A 16,271-nucleotide genomic window follows, 5' to 3' on the forward strand; every position below is an offset into this window, starting at 1 on the left:
CAGAAGGTATCTGTGTGTGAAGATAGTGAGCAGTGCAGTGTGATCCTACCTGTCCATGGAATGTATTCAGGTTCAGCAGGGGCGTTCTCAGGCGCTCTGTAGATGGAAGCCTTGGTCTCCCTGTACTGCCCTGCAGCTTGCAGCATGTCCTTGACAGCAACACATACAGAACACAGTCATGAACACACTAATACAGCTGCACTTTAGAAAAAACTTCCCGAAAGGAGAACACACTATCACGCACGGCTAAAAATCACAGAATCCTACAACAGTTGTTTTGGGAGAGGAACCTTGATGATTGTGTTGACACTAAGCACTACATCGGCCCAGTTTGCATAATCCGTCGGATTCTCTTTCAGGCTCTTCTCCTCTTCTTCCAGGAGACACTCGAAGATTGAGGCAATCTGAGACACCTGTACACAAATGCACGCGATAGCAGTTAAATAGCATGTTTGATTTAGATTTTAGTAAAATATTGGAACAAATTATTTGTAATAAACAATGTCCAATTTGACAAGATCACGAATGCCAAATTGCCACGTGTGAATAAGTGTTTCCAAAATTATACTGCATATGAGGAACACACAACACATCTCGGCTAGTCCCCCACTCATGTAATGAAGGGTTAATGCAACAGGAATCTGGATTTCATGGACGAGGTTTGTTTCATTGTTGTTTCATCACTTCAACACAATTGTAGGTGACAGTGTGTCTGATTGTGTTTTTTAGCTGATGGGCGCTTAACCTGTAGACGGCCCGCCCGCGGGCCTGAAACGCTGCCCCCTCATCCCCCAGTTACTACGCACTAAATGTTAACAAATATATTTTTTAGACTGCTACACATGTTGTACATCACGATTCTTGTGCTTCCATTGAACTAAACCAGTTCAAGATCAAGTCGCAACAGCAAGTACAGTCAAGGTCTTTGTCTGGTGACCAATCCTTCAACAAAACCAGAGAAAAAAGTTGTACTTGCCTACCATTACTTCGGAATGTTCCAGGTATGCAAACAACCCATCAAAACCTCATCTGTTTACATTCCCAAAGGTCAAAAGTATCTAACCATGTCGAGAAGTTGTCCAAACAATGAATTATATCCACGATCTTGTTGATTCACTCTTCCTTCGCCAATATTTTTTTTATTTCAGTCTCTCACGCACTATCGCTCATAGGAGGAGATGTGGTTCGATTGGATAGTCAAATGGCCGCTACACTCTGCCCTTTTGATTGACCCAATAGGAGCTTCCATGCCCCTTTGACAGCCCTCTAAAGCCAACAAGGTCTGTGCATCCTGAAGGGCTGTGCCCACTTAGTCGACTAGTCGATTTTCTGGTCGATATGCTCTTGGTAGACTAAGATTTTTGTAGTCGAGCTGCCGTATGGCAGTGTGAGATCTGATTCCCGCTTGTGTCATCATTGCTGAATTAACGAAATTTTCTACAGAAATTGTAGATTATATTATTTAAGACAAATAAAGCAACTCCAAAAATATATAATTTAAAATAAAAGGTGTTACCGTTTTCCCTTTCGTTAATCTCCGCTTTGTTTGGTATTTTGCACACGGCACCAGCACAATTGGCTGCAGAAATACAAACTCTGCCATAGCCTACTTTGTCGGTGTCATTAGTCAAAATGGCAAAGAAATCTGTGGTATGGCAGCATTTCATTAAAGTACATTTACATACAAGTACCGGGTGACTCGAAAAACTTTGAAAGCAAACTCTGCCAATAACGGTTTATTCTTCATAGTTCGACGATGAATATGATGTAGCCTACCACCTGAAAAACTTTAGTTGGCCTAGCCCTACTTCGCTCATGCTAATGCGCTGGGTTTAAAAATGACTATGCCTATTATAGAAAACACATCCAAATCGAATGACAATATTTTCTCTGGTCAAGACAACAAAATCTTTCTCTGTTGCAACATTCCCCATTCAGCTTCTACGTAAATTCACATGCTGCAAGTTTTCAGGCAATGATAAGCGCGCGCTCTGATGATTTGCATGTTAAACAAACAATATTTTTAATTTGTAGTAGGCATGTTCCAGCGCAAACGTTCCTTGGTGTTATTTTGCAGTTTGCAAAAACCAGTTTCGCCACACACCAGGAAAAAGTTAGTCTAAAGTCAATGGCGCGTTATTCAGATGCTATTTTAAGGGTGCATGCTTGGCCCGTGCGCACTACTGGCGAAGCCAGGCTCCTTTTCCTGCAAGCTACGTTACATTTCTTCCATGTCAATGATTGAAAAGAGTTTCATGAGTCTCTGTATGTGAACTTGATTTGTAACAATTGTGGCAAATTCCGTTATAATAGCAATCCGCAAGTTAACAAGCGCGCCTGCTCTTAAAGGGAATGTGATATGTTGCTCTGATAGGTGTGGTTTGGGCGTAACATGCAACAAACCAATGAGTAATGTAGCTAATTCAAACCAAACCCATTTTAGATTTGCGCCAGGCGCAGAGTCATTTATCCCGCCGGTATAATAGCTACATCGCCGGAGTCCCGCCCAAGTCACTTGCGTTTCACTTTTTGATACTTACGTTTCAGATTGTTAAAATAAGGCCCAAAATGTCATTATCAACGCTATTTTGGTGGCCATCTTCAAAATCTCCACTGACATTTCAGATGGTTTGCTTAATGTTAAACCTAATTCACAAGTTATTTTAGATGTTGAGAAAAGCGCTGTGAAAGTTTGGTTCTTGATTTCCCAACAGATTCTGTGTGTATTTCAGACACGTCACATCCATAACAGAATAATGTCACATCCATAACGCAGGTTTTTCCTCATAAAATTCTGCATAAAAGACTACGTTTTAAAAATTGCTGATTTTATGTTCACCTAAGACTCCATGATCATGTCAATATCAAACTTTCTACATTAGACTTAATGGTTCACAGAGTTACAGAAAAAAGTATAGTCTCCAGAAAATGACTGTAATTTCTTGTCACATCCATAATGCAGGTGTTTTTGTAATAATTTTGTGTCTGAAATTTTTGTTTTGCAAAAAAATTGTTTTCCTCCTATTCTACCCATTGAATACTTTCACAATATGCATGACTAATTTAAAAAATGTAAGATTTTCTTTTTTTACAGAGACATTTTTCTTGTCATTTTGAGTACAAATGTCACATCCCTAACGCTGGAATTGCCCAGTACATTGTAAGAGATACTAAATACCATCAGCATTGGGTTACAACAAGACTGGTGATACAAGTCTTATTATTAGTAGGCTATTAGCGGCTGAATCAGCTATGTCCAGCAGCCATTGAGTCAGTGTGCGAAAATGTTTGTATGTTTTTTTGGGGGGTGAAAAAAAAAACGTTTCAAAGTTCGATTAGTTGATTTTCAGACGTTTTTGTCGAGTTTTGGTTGACCAAAAGAAAATCTTTAGTTGGGGACAGCCCTAGCATCCAATTCTTTTGAAACTTGGTGTACATGCCTCATTTTTCATGAGGAACAAAAAAAGCCTCAAGGACCCCATAAGGTCTACCATGATGGATATTCCTGTACAGTGACATTTTGCGAAAACCTTCAAAATTCTTCTTGTCTTGAACCAAAGGTCCAATTGACTTGAAATCTGATGTGTAAAATTGATGTCTTTCAAAACGTTACTTGGAAAAAATGAATCAAATACAACATGGCTGAAAGGGGTGTATTCGTGTAAATGTCCACATTGCCTCAATATGTTTGTGTCACTAAATCAAATGTCATTTTGAATTATGTTTTTTCAAACCTAATAGGTTTTAAGACAGGAGTGGGGAACCTTTTTCCTGCCATGGGCCATTTGGATATTTATAAAATCATTTTGGGGGCAGTACAGAATTATCAACTTAAAAATGTGCCTGCTATATTTGGTCAAACATTTAATTAACTCACCCCTAATGTTATGGCTGGAATAGCTTCTCTTTGGTGAGATTTGTGATGTTGGCTGGAGGGTGCAGTGAACATTTCTGAGGCGGTATCATGATTATTTATATTGATACAATTTTTTAGACTGCTTATCGATCCGAGTGTTAATCAGGCGTGGAACCAGGCGTTGTAAACATTCGGGGCTTACGACATATTCTGGGTTTGATTTGCTAGAAAGGAATTCCACACTTAATGTGAGCGTGCAGAGCGCAAATTTTTTTGTGCATTGGTACACGACGCTGCACGCCTCCACGGACCTCATCCACATATTAATAGTGCTGCTGCCAACGAATAATGCACCTAATAATATGGTACCTGCAGGGCCATGGCGGACCGGACCAAACGATTTAGCGGGGGCATACGGCCTGGACGTTCCCCACCCCTGCTTTAAGATGACAACCCCCTGAAGTACCGTGCAAAGTTTCATGTTGATATATGAAAATATGATTGAATTACAGCTGTTTGAACTTGCACCAATTCTGAGAATGCAGAATTGACATTTCTTTTTTTGGTAAATTTCCATGGATATCATTCACATAAATACTGCCCCCATTACTGTATTTCTTTGATCTGTCCCCCGACTTTCGATTTTTTTTACCTCCACAGTTTTTATCTAGGCCCATTTTATGTAGGATATATACAAATTTAAATATTATAAATACATTGAGAGATGTGAGTTAGGTGCACCTCTCAAGAACATACTCAGTAACTGTAATGGCCGTCTCCCATCTTTCTAAGCGAGCCAAGGCCTCAGAGCTACTTGTGCTTTCAGAGTTATTCCTTTTTGAGACAGGTGGTCCACCTCAAACTGGGCATGGAGTTTATATACATTTTGTGGATCCCGTTCACACAAACTCGTAGTGAGTTAGGCATACCTCTCTGAAGAACACGTCCGCGGGTGTTAGGCTGGGGGGCATGGTGTTGTGGGCCCTCTGTAGGGCGGCCAAGATGGCCCGGTTGAGCAACTGGGGCTGCTTGGCGTGGTGGTTTTTCAGCACGGCGGCAGCCTGCAGCATCTCCGCGTGCTCGCACAGCAGCAGCCGCGTGGCCATGGGCAAGGAGCGCACGTAGGACTGGCCCAGATGGTCCAGGAGCCCGACCTGAACAGAATGGGGACACAGACACAAAGGGAGGGGAGAGAGAGGAATTGTGAAACTGCCCTTAATGCCAAATATGGTCAGTTGAAAGTGAGTAGTTGTGCATGTGAAATTACTGCACATAAATTGGTCAAATACCGCCAGCGAGAGATTCAGAAATTTGTCTGTGTGAAGCTAAAGTAACAGTGGGAGTATCACTGTGAAACAACAGTGGGCGACCGTACCTGAAGCAAGAAGTCCATGAAGCAGCCATGAGCCTTCATCTTGTCCTCCAGCTGGTGAAGGATGATTAAGGAGGTCAGAGGGAAGCCAGAACTCTCTGGATGGGATGGAATAGAAACACAGACTGAGCTGTTGGGATACTCTACAACAGTGGTTCCCAATCCTGGTCCTCGGGACCTCGTTATCCAGCTCTGCAGAAGCCTGTTTATGACCATTCATTTGAATCAGGTGTGTTGGAGCAGGGAAACATCTAAAACATGCAGGACACAGGGTCCCGAGGATTGGGAACCACTGCTCTACAAAATAGTAAGTACCAGTAGGAGTCATGTCCGGTAGCTCGAGGGAGAGTAAGCTAGCAACTTTAGATACGACTGGGGCAACATTACTAACAGGGAGTTAAAGCGTGAGGGAAGATACGGTTTTGCCTTAGCAGCACAGCAGATTTGTTGCTATCCCTCGGGGGCGCGTTGCCTGCTGGTACCATTATTGGTTGAGGGTCATATTGAGGTTAGAAATCGCTTCTCTCCTCTTTACATTTAGCAGACCCTCTTATCCAGAGCGACTTACAGTAAGTAAAGGGACAGGGCAAGTAGGGTCAAGTGCCTTGCCCAAGGACACATCATTTTTCGCACGGCCGGAATCGAACCAGCAACCTACTGATTACTAGCCTAATTCCCTAACCGCTCAGCCACCCGACTCCTCCCTATGGTTCACCCGGTCGGCCAAGCACTTCGTCTCCTCGGGGGAGTGGCCTCATCAGACGTTAACGAGCGGAGACTCCATCACTTGTGCCATTAGATTAGAGCCACCGGCGATAGTTTACTGCATACCTGGGGCCAGAACTACTGACACAGAAGTTATTCTTAGGGTTCTGGCTAGCACTACGGCTAAGGCCAATGCTAAGGCACAAGGCTGACTCCTTCCACCCTGGACATTCCCTGTTTCAGTCACTCCGCTCTGGCAGAAGGCTGCGGTCCATCAGGACCAAAACCTTACGCCATACAAACAGTTTCTTTCCTTCCGCTGTTGGCCTCCTCAACAAGGCCAAAGCTCACACTGACTGAATGTCTTTAAAAACTATTTACATTTTGCACTACACTCAATTCCTGTAATATTTGTATTTTATATTGTAAATTGGCAACTTATATTTTACTTATTGTATATTTTATATTAATTGTATTCCACTTAGTATTGCTAGTTTATGTATCCTTAGTATAGTTAGACCACATATTTAAATTTAAGATTACTATATGTTTACTGTATGCACCTTCCTGCCAAAGCAAATTCCTTGTCTGTGCAAACTTTCATGGCGAATAAATCCCATTCTGATTCTGATTCTGACATGGTGCACGCAATGATGACAGGTACAGGAATATTGTCATACATGTCGACACCAATGATGTTAGGCTGAGGCAGTCAGAGGTCACAGAGGTTAATATAGCACGGGTATGTGACCTTGCTCAAAGAGTCGGCATCGAGTAATAGTCCACTACCTGTTAGGGGGGCGTGATGCCATCAACAGCAGAATTGTCTCTCTTAACCGCTGTCTGGCTCGCTTTTGCACAGAACAGGGTTTAGGATTTATAGATTACTGGTGTCATTTCAGAGCCAAACCTGGCTTGTTGAAAAGTGACACGCTCCACCTGAGCTGGAGAGGTGCTTTATTTTTTGTTGTCTAGGAACATTTAAGCTATTTTAAAGCAGGCCTGACACTCACTAGAACAAGCCAGGCCACAGTCTCTTACAGAGTCTGATAGGTATGTTGCGGGTTGTTTGGGGCCCGATAGCTTAGCTTGTAATGTAGTCAGTGTGGTTGCTGGTGTGGTTTTTCCTATTGAGGCAGTGTCGGTACTCCGCTCCAATTCCAAAAGATCTCGGCCTTCAATTGTTAGGAATTATACCAATTTAATATGTATTCAGCCTCGCTCGCCCGTTGCCCATAACACTGTTTGCACCTAACAATGTCACTATTTCCTAGGAAATATCTCCTAAGACTAAAGCTCCTAAAAACTCGTACTGGAATATTGGACTCCAAAACATCAGATCCCCATCAACAAAGGCTCTTTTGATTAATGACCTGATGTCTGAATGTAGTCTGGACCTGATTGGACTCACCGAAACCAAGCTAAAACCTGACGAATATACCGCTCTGAGTGAAGCGTCTTCTCCGGATTTGGTGTACTTACACATTCCTCATGCCTCTAAGAAATGTGGCGGTGTTGCTATCTCTCAAAAAATGCCAGGAATCTGTGTGTATGTGTGTGTCTATCTGTGTGAATGGGATTTGAGGGCAGTGAGTTTCCAACGATTATCTCGAGAAACGGGCATTCTGAAAAGTTCTTATTTTGCAGGAGTCTTTTTTTATACTCCAACGGAGTGCAGTGCCGCGATTTACGTTGTTTGGATTAGAACTATGAACCGTGCTGGCTTTGCAGCTAAACAGTATTTTGCATAGGGCGCCAAAAGTTATAATTTTTCATCTGACAATAACTTTTTTTCCACATTAGCATGCTTCCACATGCCTTTTGACTTGTATAGTTGAATTTATGTACACACATTTAATACATATTCATATATGAAATTGCTAACGTCACTGTGTCCAATCCCGACCGGTTTTTAGCTAACATTATGATAAAATGCCACTTCAAAAATGTATACAAATGATTGTATCACGTTTTCAGCCGATTTACTCATTTCACGTTAAGCTTTAACGTCTTACCTTTCGAGCTAAATATTGTAAAAAAAATTAGAGTTAGCTTATCCTTTACTAAAGCCGGTAAAAAGACGCTGGCGCCGGTAAATTAGCCGTGCGCTACCCTTGTCCAAACCCGACCGCACCTTATCCTCGTAGTAAACACTCGTCGCTGCTGTTTTTCCCGGGATATTAACTTGATCCAGGGTCACCAAACTGACCATAATGCTGTCAATATATCCGGGGACAATAAGATATCACGCTTCAACATCTCCAAACTATGTGATAAAATCTCAATTTGACTGTTTACCTGCTGGATATTTTGATGAACTCTTCTCATGTCAGAGTAGAGATCGTCGCCCGAGTGGTCTTTCGGCTTTCTCTCATCAATGTAACTTTCCTAAATTATTTAGACATGTAAACGTCCATATATGTTTATGAAATTTGACACGTTGATTGTTTGGTATGCCTAAAATAATATTACTTACACTTTGCTGGTAATTGCAAAAGAAAATGGTGGCAAAAAGACCGGAAACCCGTTCGGGTTTGGACAATAGTAGTTTACAGCGGTCGGGATTGGACACAGTGACGCTAACTTATAAGAGTAGTGCTTTATACTTAATATTCCACCCCCACTGTATATTCTTTATTCTTCAATCTATGACTCCACCACAATATTTTCCACTAATTCCAATCAATAAATGTATTCCATCTCTGTCCTCCTCAGCCCTCCTTGTTTGAGTTTGTCCCTCTTCTTTTTCCACTCCTCACCTTTTCGCCATCCCTCCGCTCTCACCTTCAGGAACAGACTCTGCCCAGCGGGGGTCCGAGGCGGGGTAGTCCTCCACCAGATCCAGGCTGATGCGGGTCACCAGGGCATCAAGATCCCCATCGCCCTCCTCTTCTGGGGGGAACAGCTTGTCTGTCATAGTCTGGGCCCCAACCACGTCATGCCTGGCAAATACAGCACAACTTAGGAGTCACACAGGTTAACCACGACCATTTGAGCATACTAGACCTACAATGCTTAACACATGTGAAGTCTAGGATTACGTTTGTTTGGAATCCTGAAAAATATATATTCATAAAGTGCTCAAATATTTTTCTTCTTGGTACTAGTGCCCCTTCAATTTTTTTAATGAATTTGTATTAGTGGAAGTATAAATGGGGGGGTATTTTCAGGTTTGATGAATGGATTCAGACTTCTACCATACATGTGTTTAATCGGCCATCTTGCTAATTATTTCACAACCTTCTATTTGGATCATGGAGAAGTTTAAGGATGTTAAGTCAGAGAGAGAATGCCATTTATGGAGGACAAAACTCTCACCTAGTGTGCCTTCAAAAGACAGAAAAAAGAACAAGCCATTAAAAGTAGGGCTGTCAAGCAATTAAATATTTAACTGCGATTAATCGCATTATTTCATATGATTAAACGCGAATAATCGCAAAATTATTCAATCTATTTAATCTGTTAAAATGTACCCCAATAAATGATTTTTGTTATGGAAATAACATTAAAAGGTTGTACTTAACTTCAAATAGGCCTAACTGGATGATAATGTCCATATAACAAGTTCAGATGGAACACAATTTAAATTGTGAGGGAGTTTTATTCATTAATTCTGCTGTATAATAAACATCCACAAAATTAGACTTGTTCTGGAATATGAAATACATTTAAGACATGTTGTCTCATAGCCTACTACGATATCCTGCTCCAATATTCAAATCTCACTCAAACATTCTTCAGATACTTAAGAAACCACAGATTGACCTTAATATTGAACAATACAGTTTCTATGTTGTTGAACCCAGTCAGCTGCTCGCTTCTTTTGCAAGTGTTGTCTGCCATATATTACTGGAGCGAACGCTGCTGCTGCTACCGCTAACGCTGCTGCTGCTGGCTGTGTGCTTTGCTTGCATATGACAGTTTAGGCTGGAAGTACTCCGGTGATAACTAAACTCAGCCTGACAATCAGTACACACAGCTTTAGTTGTCAACCGAGCCGTCACGCAACTTTTTGAAATGGAACTTCCCATCTAAAAGCGCTCTCTCCATCATTCAGCTACCGTCGGCAGTCAAAGTCATGTGACGACAGGTGATTCCCAGGGTCAAAAAGAAACTTGCGTTAACGGCACAAATTTCTTTTGTCACGTATAAGTGAGATTGCGTTAAGCGTTATTAACGCGCTAACTTTGACAGCCCTAATTAAAAGGCATTTTGACTGGACAATTTTATATTTGAGATAAAATTGTTAATTGAAGTTCATCACCTAGTCCTCTTCAGTTCAACTTGTCAACCCACAAGTTTTCTATGGAATTTCAGTCAGGGGACAGTAAGGACCATTGCCAATGATTCTATGGTCAGCAAATAATTTCTGTAAACTTTAGATCATTGTCCGGCTGGAAGACCCATAACCTACTTTCAGCATAAAGGAAACTGTGCTTTAGTAGGGGTATGGTAATGCCTGCTGCTGATAAGACTGTTCTCTTTTAGTGATGGAGGGTCACCTCTCAGCTTCACTTGTCCCAACTCACTTAGCGCCACTCTTTGGCTGTTTTCTTTTGTTTTGGGAGGGGTCTGTTCTATAATGGGGGGTCTGTTCTATATTGACAGCGTTATTGGGTGTGGTTTGCCTTCGGCAAGGGCACAACCATTGTTATCTCACATATATTATTGTGAGAATGCCGTTTAGCCGTTTCCTGTTTCTCTTTATTATTGTTGGAATGCTGCGTCAGCATTCCAGGTATTGTTCTTTGAATCTTTATTCAACTTCATATTCTTCTTCTTCTTCTTCTATTTCTTCTGCGACACCTTTCAGCGCCTTCAAATCTACAGCTATTAAAACCGTTCAGCTATCAAAAAAATTCAGCAGTTTCAAGCTATGACTGCTATGACTTTTCAGCTTTGTACCTCTTATGCTTGAATTAATATAAATCAATATTCAAATTTTTTACATGGTTTTCCAATTGAGTTTTTTTTCAAATCCTCTCAATCCTCTTAAACTTCTTCAACTTTAAAATCCTTCTTCTTCCTCAATCCTTCAGCTACAGGCACCATTTAAACTTTAAATTGTTGACAAAACCCTAAACTATAAATAAATAAAATCTGCTTTTTGATATCTATTCAACTTTTTTTATATCACTGATGTTTCATGACTTTTTCAAACCGTTTCTGAGATTTACATGGGTGTGTACAAGAAAGCCTAGAGTGCAGACTGAAACGCTTAGAGTGGAGGGAAGCTTCGAAATCAGTTTCAAAAAGTATTTCTAGTTTGCCAGCATTGCCACAATTTTCGCTCTTCATGCTTCGTTTTTGGATTAATAGATAGCTAATTTTGTGCTGGTCGTAGACAGTTGTCTGTGGAATCCAACACACTTACACATTTATTCAGAGCCCCACGAAAGCGAGACAAAGTCCAACTCTCGCCCCATGGAGTCCAATGCAAATCTGGTGTCAAATTCGTCAGAAAAGGCAAAAACAACCAGATTTAGAAAATGCCGGTAGTCGTATTTCTGACCGCACAGACATATAAAGGACACCTCTGGTTTCGGCAGAGTCTTGGGTCTCGGAAAATATCCTTATTTTTGGGATTGGACGTACAGTTTTGCGTCTAGGTTAACTAATTTGAGGTGTGGATTCTAGCTACATTTCTCATAATCGAGCTAGCGCGATGGCTCTCCATAACTAAAAACGGTTCGACTTTTTCCACAATCTACCAAATTGACCAAACCAGGTATGTACATTGAGCTTAAAGTGTACATAATCTAGCTAGATCGTTTTTATTTTAGCAAGTCTTACAGAAATCTGCCAAAATTGAGGCGCGACTGTCATAGCTGCCCGTCATAGCTGACCGTCACGAACAGCCAAACCAGGGCTGGAGTAAGTGTTTGCTGCAGCTAGCGTTAATCCTACGAACATACGCTTCGTAACTGGAACGTTTTTACTTTTAATTGACGATATTTAACACAGATGTAAAGTAACTTGTCTTTACTCTAAATATCTTCTCCTTTTTCAATTTGAAGTAGTAGATCTACTTATGTAGGAAATCTTCCATTGCATCCTCTCTCTAGCTTCACGCCTTCGGTTATTATTCAAGCCTACGGTGTTAATACAAACCACTTTGACACACTTGCAAGAAATGATCTGCTGATTAGATGTAGCATGATCTTGTTATTTACGTATAAAAAACTCACCAGGGACAAGACAACATCGGCAACCCTGCACTATTAATTTAAGATGACATCAAAATAATAATTCAGTGTCTGAACAGGACTGGGTGTGCAGGCACGCATGATTAGTTTCTCCTCCGTCTTGAACCTGATACCTAGATTCTAGGTTAGAAATGTTGCCAGTCTGTTGCCAATGATCAACGGTTGCTACGTTTTTCTAGCAAGTTCAAGTCATTCCAGTGTTGTCCTTTTACCTTCAAATTCGTTCAACCCAGACTTCAGCAACTGGTTTTCTGCTCAATTTTCACATTTTCTTTCAGCTCATCTCTCAGAATTTTTCCTTTATGTTTTGTATTTTTCTTATTTTCTTCTGTTTTCTGCCTTCATCTTGCTCCAGGTCCTTTCAAAAATACCTTTCACAGCAGTATCTTCCAACTGCCAGCACTTTGGCATTTTTCTTCTATTTTCTGTACTTTTCCGCCTTCATCTTGCTGCAGGTCCTTTCTAACATACATTTCAGGCCTTTTGAAACTCCAGCAAATAATCTTCTGCTAAATGTTCACATTTTTATGCGTCGTTTCTCTTTCAGATTTTTTTCAATTTTTTCTTCTCTTTTCTGTAGTTTTATGACTTCATCTCGCTGCAGGTCCTGTCTAAACAACATTTCAGGCCTTTTGAAACCTTAGCAAATGACTTTCTACGTCATTTAAAAAATTCTTCTTAATTATTTCTCTTTTTGCATTGTTCTTCTCATTTCTGTAGTTTATGCTTTCGTCCAGCCCCTTACAGAAATACCTTTCGGGCGCTTTGAAGCTTCAGCTTATAAATTTCTACAAAATGTTCACTATTTTCAGCTTTTTTTGCATGGTCAGCGATCCCCATTCAGGTTTTCAGCATTCTCACTGCTGTTTTGCAGGAACAGCTTTTTCTAGTTATTATTATTGTTTATTTTCGCACCCCCAAAGCTCAGTCAATATTTGGACTACATACACAACGTCAATGTCAAAAGGTTAGTCTTGGTCACGATTGCGTTGGTTCTATTGGGATTTATGTCCCGTTGCAAGGTTTAGGTTTTGATTAAGTTTTTATGGTAAAAGTGAAGCTAACAGTGGCTAACTTGCTAGCCACAGTCACTAACGTCACGAAATATCGCATGACTACCTCTAGCAGAACATTACTTTAGCAGCTCGTTAACTTCTGGGAGATAGCTAGGCTAACTGCTTTACTGCAAGGCAGCTGCAGAAAAGCCACAAGCAAAGAGGCCAGGGTGATAACCATTTACTCATTTTACTTTGTGATATGAAACACAATTGTGAAGTTTAATGTACAATTATTGATTTTAACCTAATCAAATGTTATTGTCACAATGCATTGTACCTGCAGAATGGATGTGAATAAAACTCAAAATATACAATCAATAAAAAAACGAATATTCCATAATAGAATGAAACCAAATGAGAACATTTCAGAACTATGCAGAAAATACGAGTTTACAGGTTTTTGGAAAGTTTTACTACGCGTATAAGAATTGAAAACTATCTCCGCCCACACTAGCGTTTTCAAAATGTTTGCCCTTCACACTAACACGGGTACATGACAATCGTTGTCATGGTCACGCCACTCCTACCCCTCCCTCCCGCCACGGTGCCTTGTTTACATACTCCTCTGGCAATACTATTTGGTGTTTTAAAATGTTCCCACCAGCTAGCTGTTCAGCCAGGTCTCACCCAGAATCGCCGCTCCGTTTGGTTTAAACAGTCTTCTCTGCCTTGTCCCCCTATTGTTCAGGCACACCAAGTACAACGCTCGCCTTCTGCGTAGGAGTAACGCGTATCTAGCCTATTAAGTGATAATACTTGTACCTTAAGTACACTAAACTGGTAAATAAATTATAGAGATGGAGCATCATATTTCTTTCACCTTCCATGTTCATCTTGACATTATAGCTATAGAGCAAAAGCTACCCCCAATGCCATGGCAACTGAACGTCATCGTATCTGAAAAGCTCCGGACCCCGTCCACACTACTACGCGAACCCGGCGTTTTCAAAAGTCTCTGGCTAGGGGAGCGTATTCGAAAAGCTCAGTTTTCAGAGAACATTTATATGCGTTTCTAAATTTACTCGGGCTGGTGTGGACGGGGCCTCTGTCCTCTGTAACCGTTTACATCTAGAAACTAAGCTGCGTGGTGCAGGGAACATCTCGTGATCAGACATTAGGTACGTGTATTTCGACTCCATGCAGCGCCTCAGCCGGCTGCAGATTGGAGAAAGAGTTTATCATAGCCCAATTCATAAAATGACAACATTTCCGACTTGACAGAGCCGTCTATAACTCCTCCCCGACTGCAAGTGGCAACTCTCGCTGGTCGTTTCATGCAGCCGATGTCGAACGCACCTATTGGTTTACGGAGCGCTAGATTGGTTTTGGAAAAATAACTTTGATACGGAGCGTTCTAACGGAATGACGCATTTTAAATATCGCTCGATCACGTGAATTTGATCGTGGGAAGCTGAAATCGTGATCGTGATTAAAATTAGATTTATCGTGCAGCCCTATGTACAATATAAGCTGTTATAAGGAAGTAGTTACATCTACTTTAGGAAAAAGTAGTCTACTATTTCACTGAAGCATTAGCATCATGACATTAGCCTCTGTTGCCCGGGCAACACATACTACAGCGGTCTATGATGCATCTGTTTTCAATTGTTAAAATAAACGTTCCTCACAAAAATATTTTCGTTGTAGGATTTATTATGACATTAGATTACAAGTAAACGATTTGTTGGTGAAATTATCTTTACCTGTGGTCTCAAACCAGTGTAGCTCACTGTAATGCTGTACTGTAGCCTAGTGTACTAGCTAAAAAAACATCTTTACAGTTGTTTACAGTAGGTAGGAAGTCAAACGGCGGCACATGTTTGGCACTACCCTTACTTAAATCAAAGTCTTTCAATAGGTGAAACTATCTGACTTGTGACTACTAACCTGAACTCCATTGCCACAGCCTAAACTTTGTCAATCTGTTCATGAAAATAAATCATTTCAGCCTAGAGACCGTACAACGGAAGTAACGTTAAATCGAATTCAACCAACGCAATCGCTACCAAGACATTCTAGTAGTAGTAGTAGCCTACAATTTACTTTTCAGTTAGCAGATTGTACTATTTGAATCACGATTCCATCTGAGATAGCTACTGCTGGTAACATCGTTGTTAATATAAGCTTCAAAGGTGGTTCTTTATTAATGAATGAATGCAATATGAGTAGGCTAAATGCCCGAAAATATCACGAGAAGGGAAAAACTTACAATGACGTTTAAATCATTAACATTTATTCATTTAGCAGATCATAGAGATTAGGTCAATTTTTACACCGGTCTGCCAAATGTACTCGTTTTGATTCAACTGAGGTTGCTGATCACCATTCCCTCTTGCAGGGGAAAGGAGAAGACAACTATTTCGGTCTACTCTTCACTCTTAGTATTTTGAGTTGTAAATGAGCAGAAAAAAAATATGCTTTTAAATCTATGTAATCTTAATAATAAGTAAGCTATGCAATTTGATATAACATATACAGAAATATCAGTTGTAAAATGTAATTTAAATACGGACCCATGCAACCAACGCAAGCAAGCACACCCTACAATTTCCCCAAAAATTGTACCCTCTCTAGTTTAGTGTGTTCTTTCTTTTTGTTTTTTTTTGTTTTTACTTTGCTCCAGTCCTTTTCTATAGAATGTATGAGTGTACTGTCCCACATTGATCTTCTTAATTCATCTCGCTGTCTCATTATTGCACAGCATGAAACTTGGGTATGAGTGATGTCAAAATAATCACTCTTAATGTCAACGGCATTAACCATGTCATCAAACATCAGAAAATACTCTCCTTCCTTAAGAGAAGGGTCAGATAGCCTTTCTTCAGGAAACCCACCTCTCTGATTTAGAACACATACAATTACTTAGAAGCTGGGTGGGGCAGGTGTTTTACTCTTCATATAACTCAAAAAGCAGAGGGGTTGCTGTTCTTTTACATCGCTGCTTGCCTTTCACACTGGACAAAACAATATCTGACAAAGAGGGCTGCTATGTGTTCCTATCTGGCTATTTGTACGGTGAACTTGTTTTTGGCTGTGTGTATGCACCATTCTTATGAAGCTCCCTTTATCCCACA

At 40.7% G+C, this 16,271-nt stretch overlaps 1 protein-coding gene across 3 annotated transcripts in view; it reads right to left on the reverse strand.

Moving 5' to 3' along the window:
- nup133 (nucleoporin 133) overlaps positions 1 to 16,271 on the reverse strand; it is a 46,423-nt gene that overhangs the window by 6,525 nt on the left and 23,627 nt on the right. For all 3 annotated transcript variants that reach the window (XM_047043993.1, XM_047043992.1, XM_047043994.1), the window contains 5 exons: positions 8,718 to 8,875; positions 5,232 to 5,326; positions 4,786 to 5,010; positions 291 to 413; positions 50 to 149 (listed from right to left, as the gene is read on the reverse strand). In XM_047043993.1, the coding sequence (XP_046899949.1) occupies positions 50 to 149; positions 291 to 413; positions 4,786 to 5,010; positions 5,232 to 5,326; positions 8,718 to 8,875 (701 nt within the window). The remainder of the gene's footprint in view (positions 1 to 49; positions 150 to 290; positions 414 to 4,785; positions 5,011 to 5,231; positions 5,327 to 8,717; positions 8,876 to 16,271) is intronic.

This window comes from Hypomesus transpacificus, chromosome 21 (assembly GCF_021917145.1).
Source record: "Hypomesus transpacificus isolate Combined female chromosome 21, fHypTra1, whole genome shotgun sequence".
In the NCBI taxonomy this organism is placed as follows: Eukaryota; Metazoa; Chordata; class Actinopteri; order Osmeriformes; family Osmeridae; genus Hypomesus; species Hypomesus transpacificus.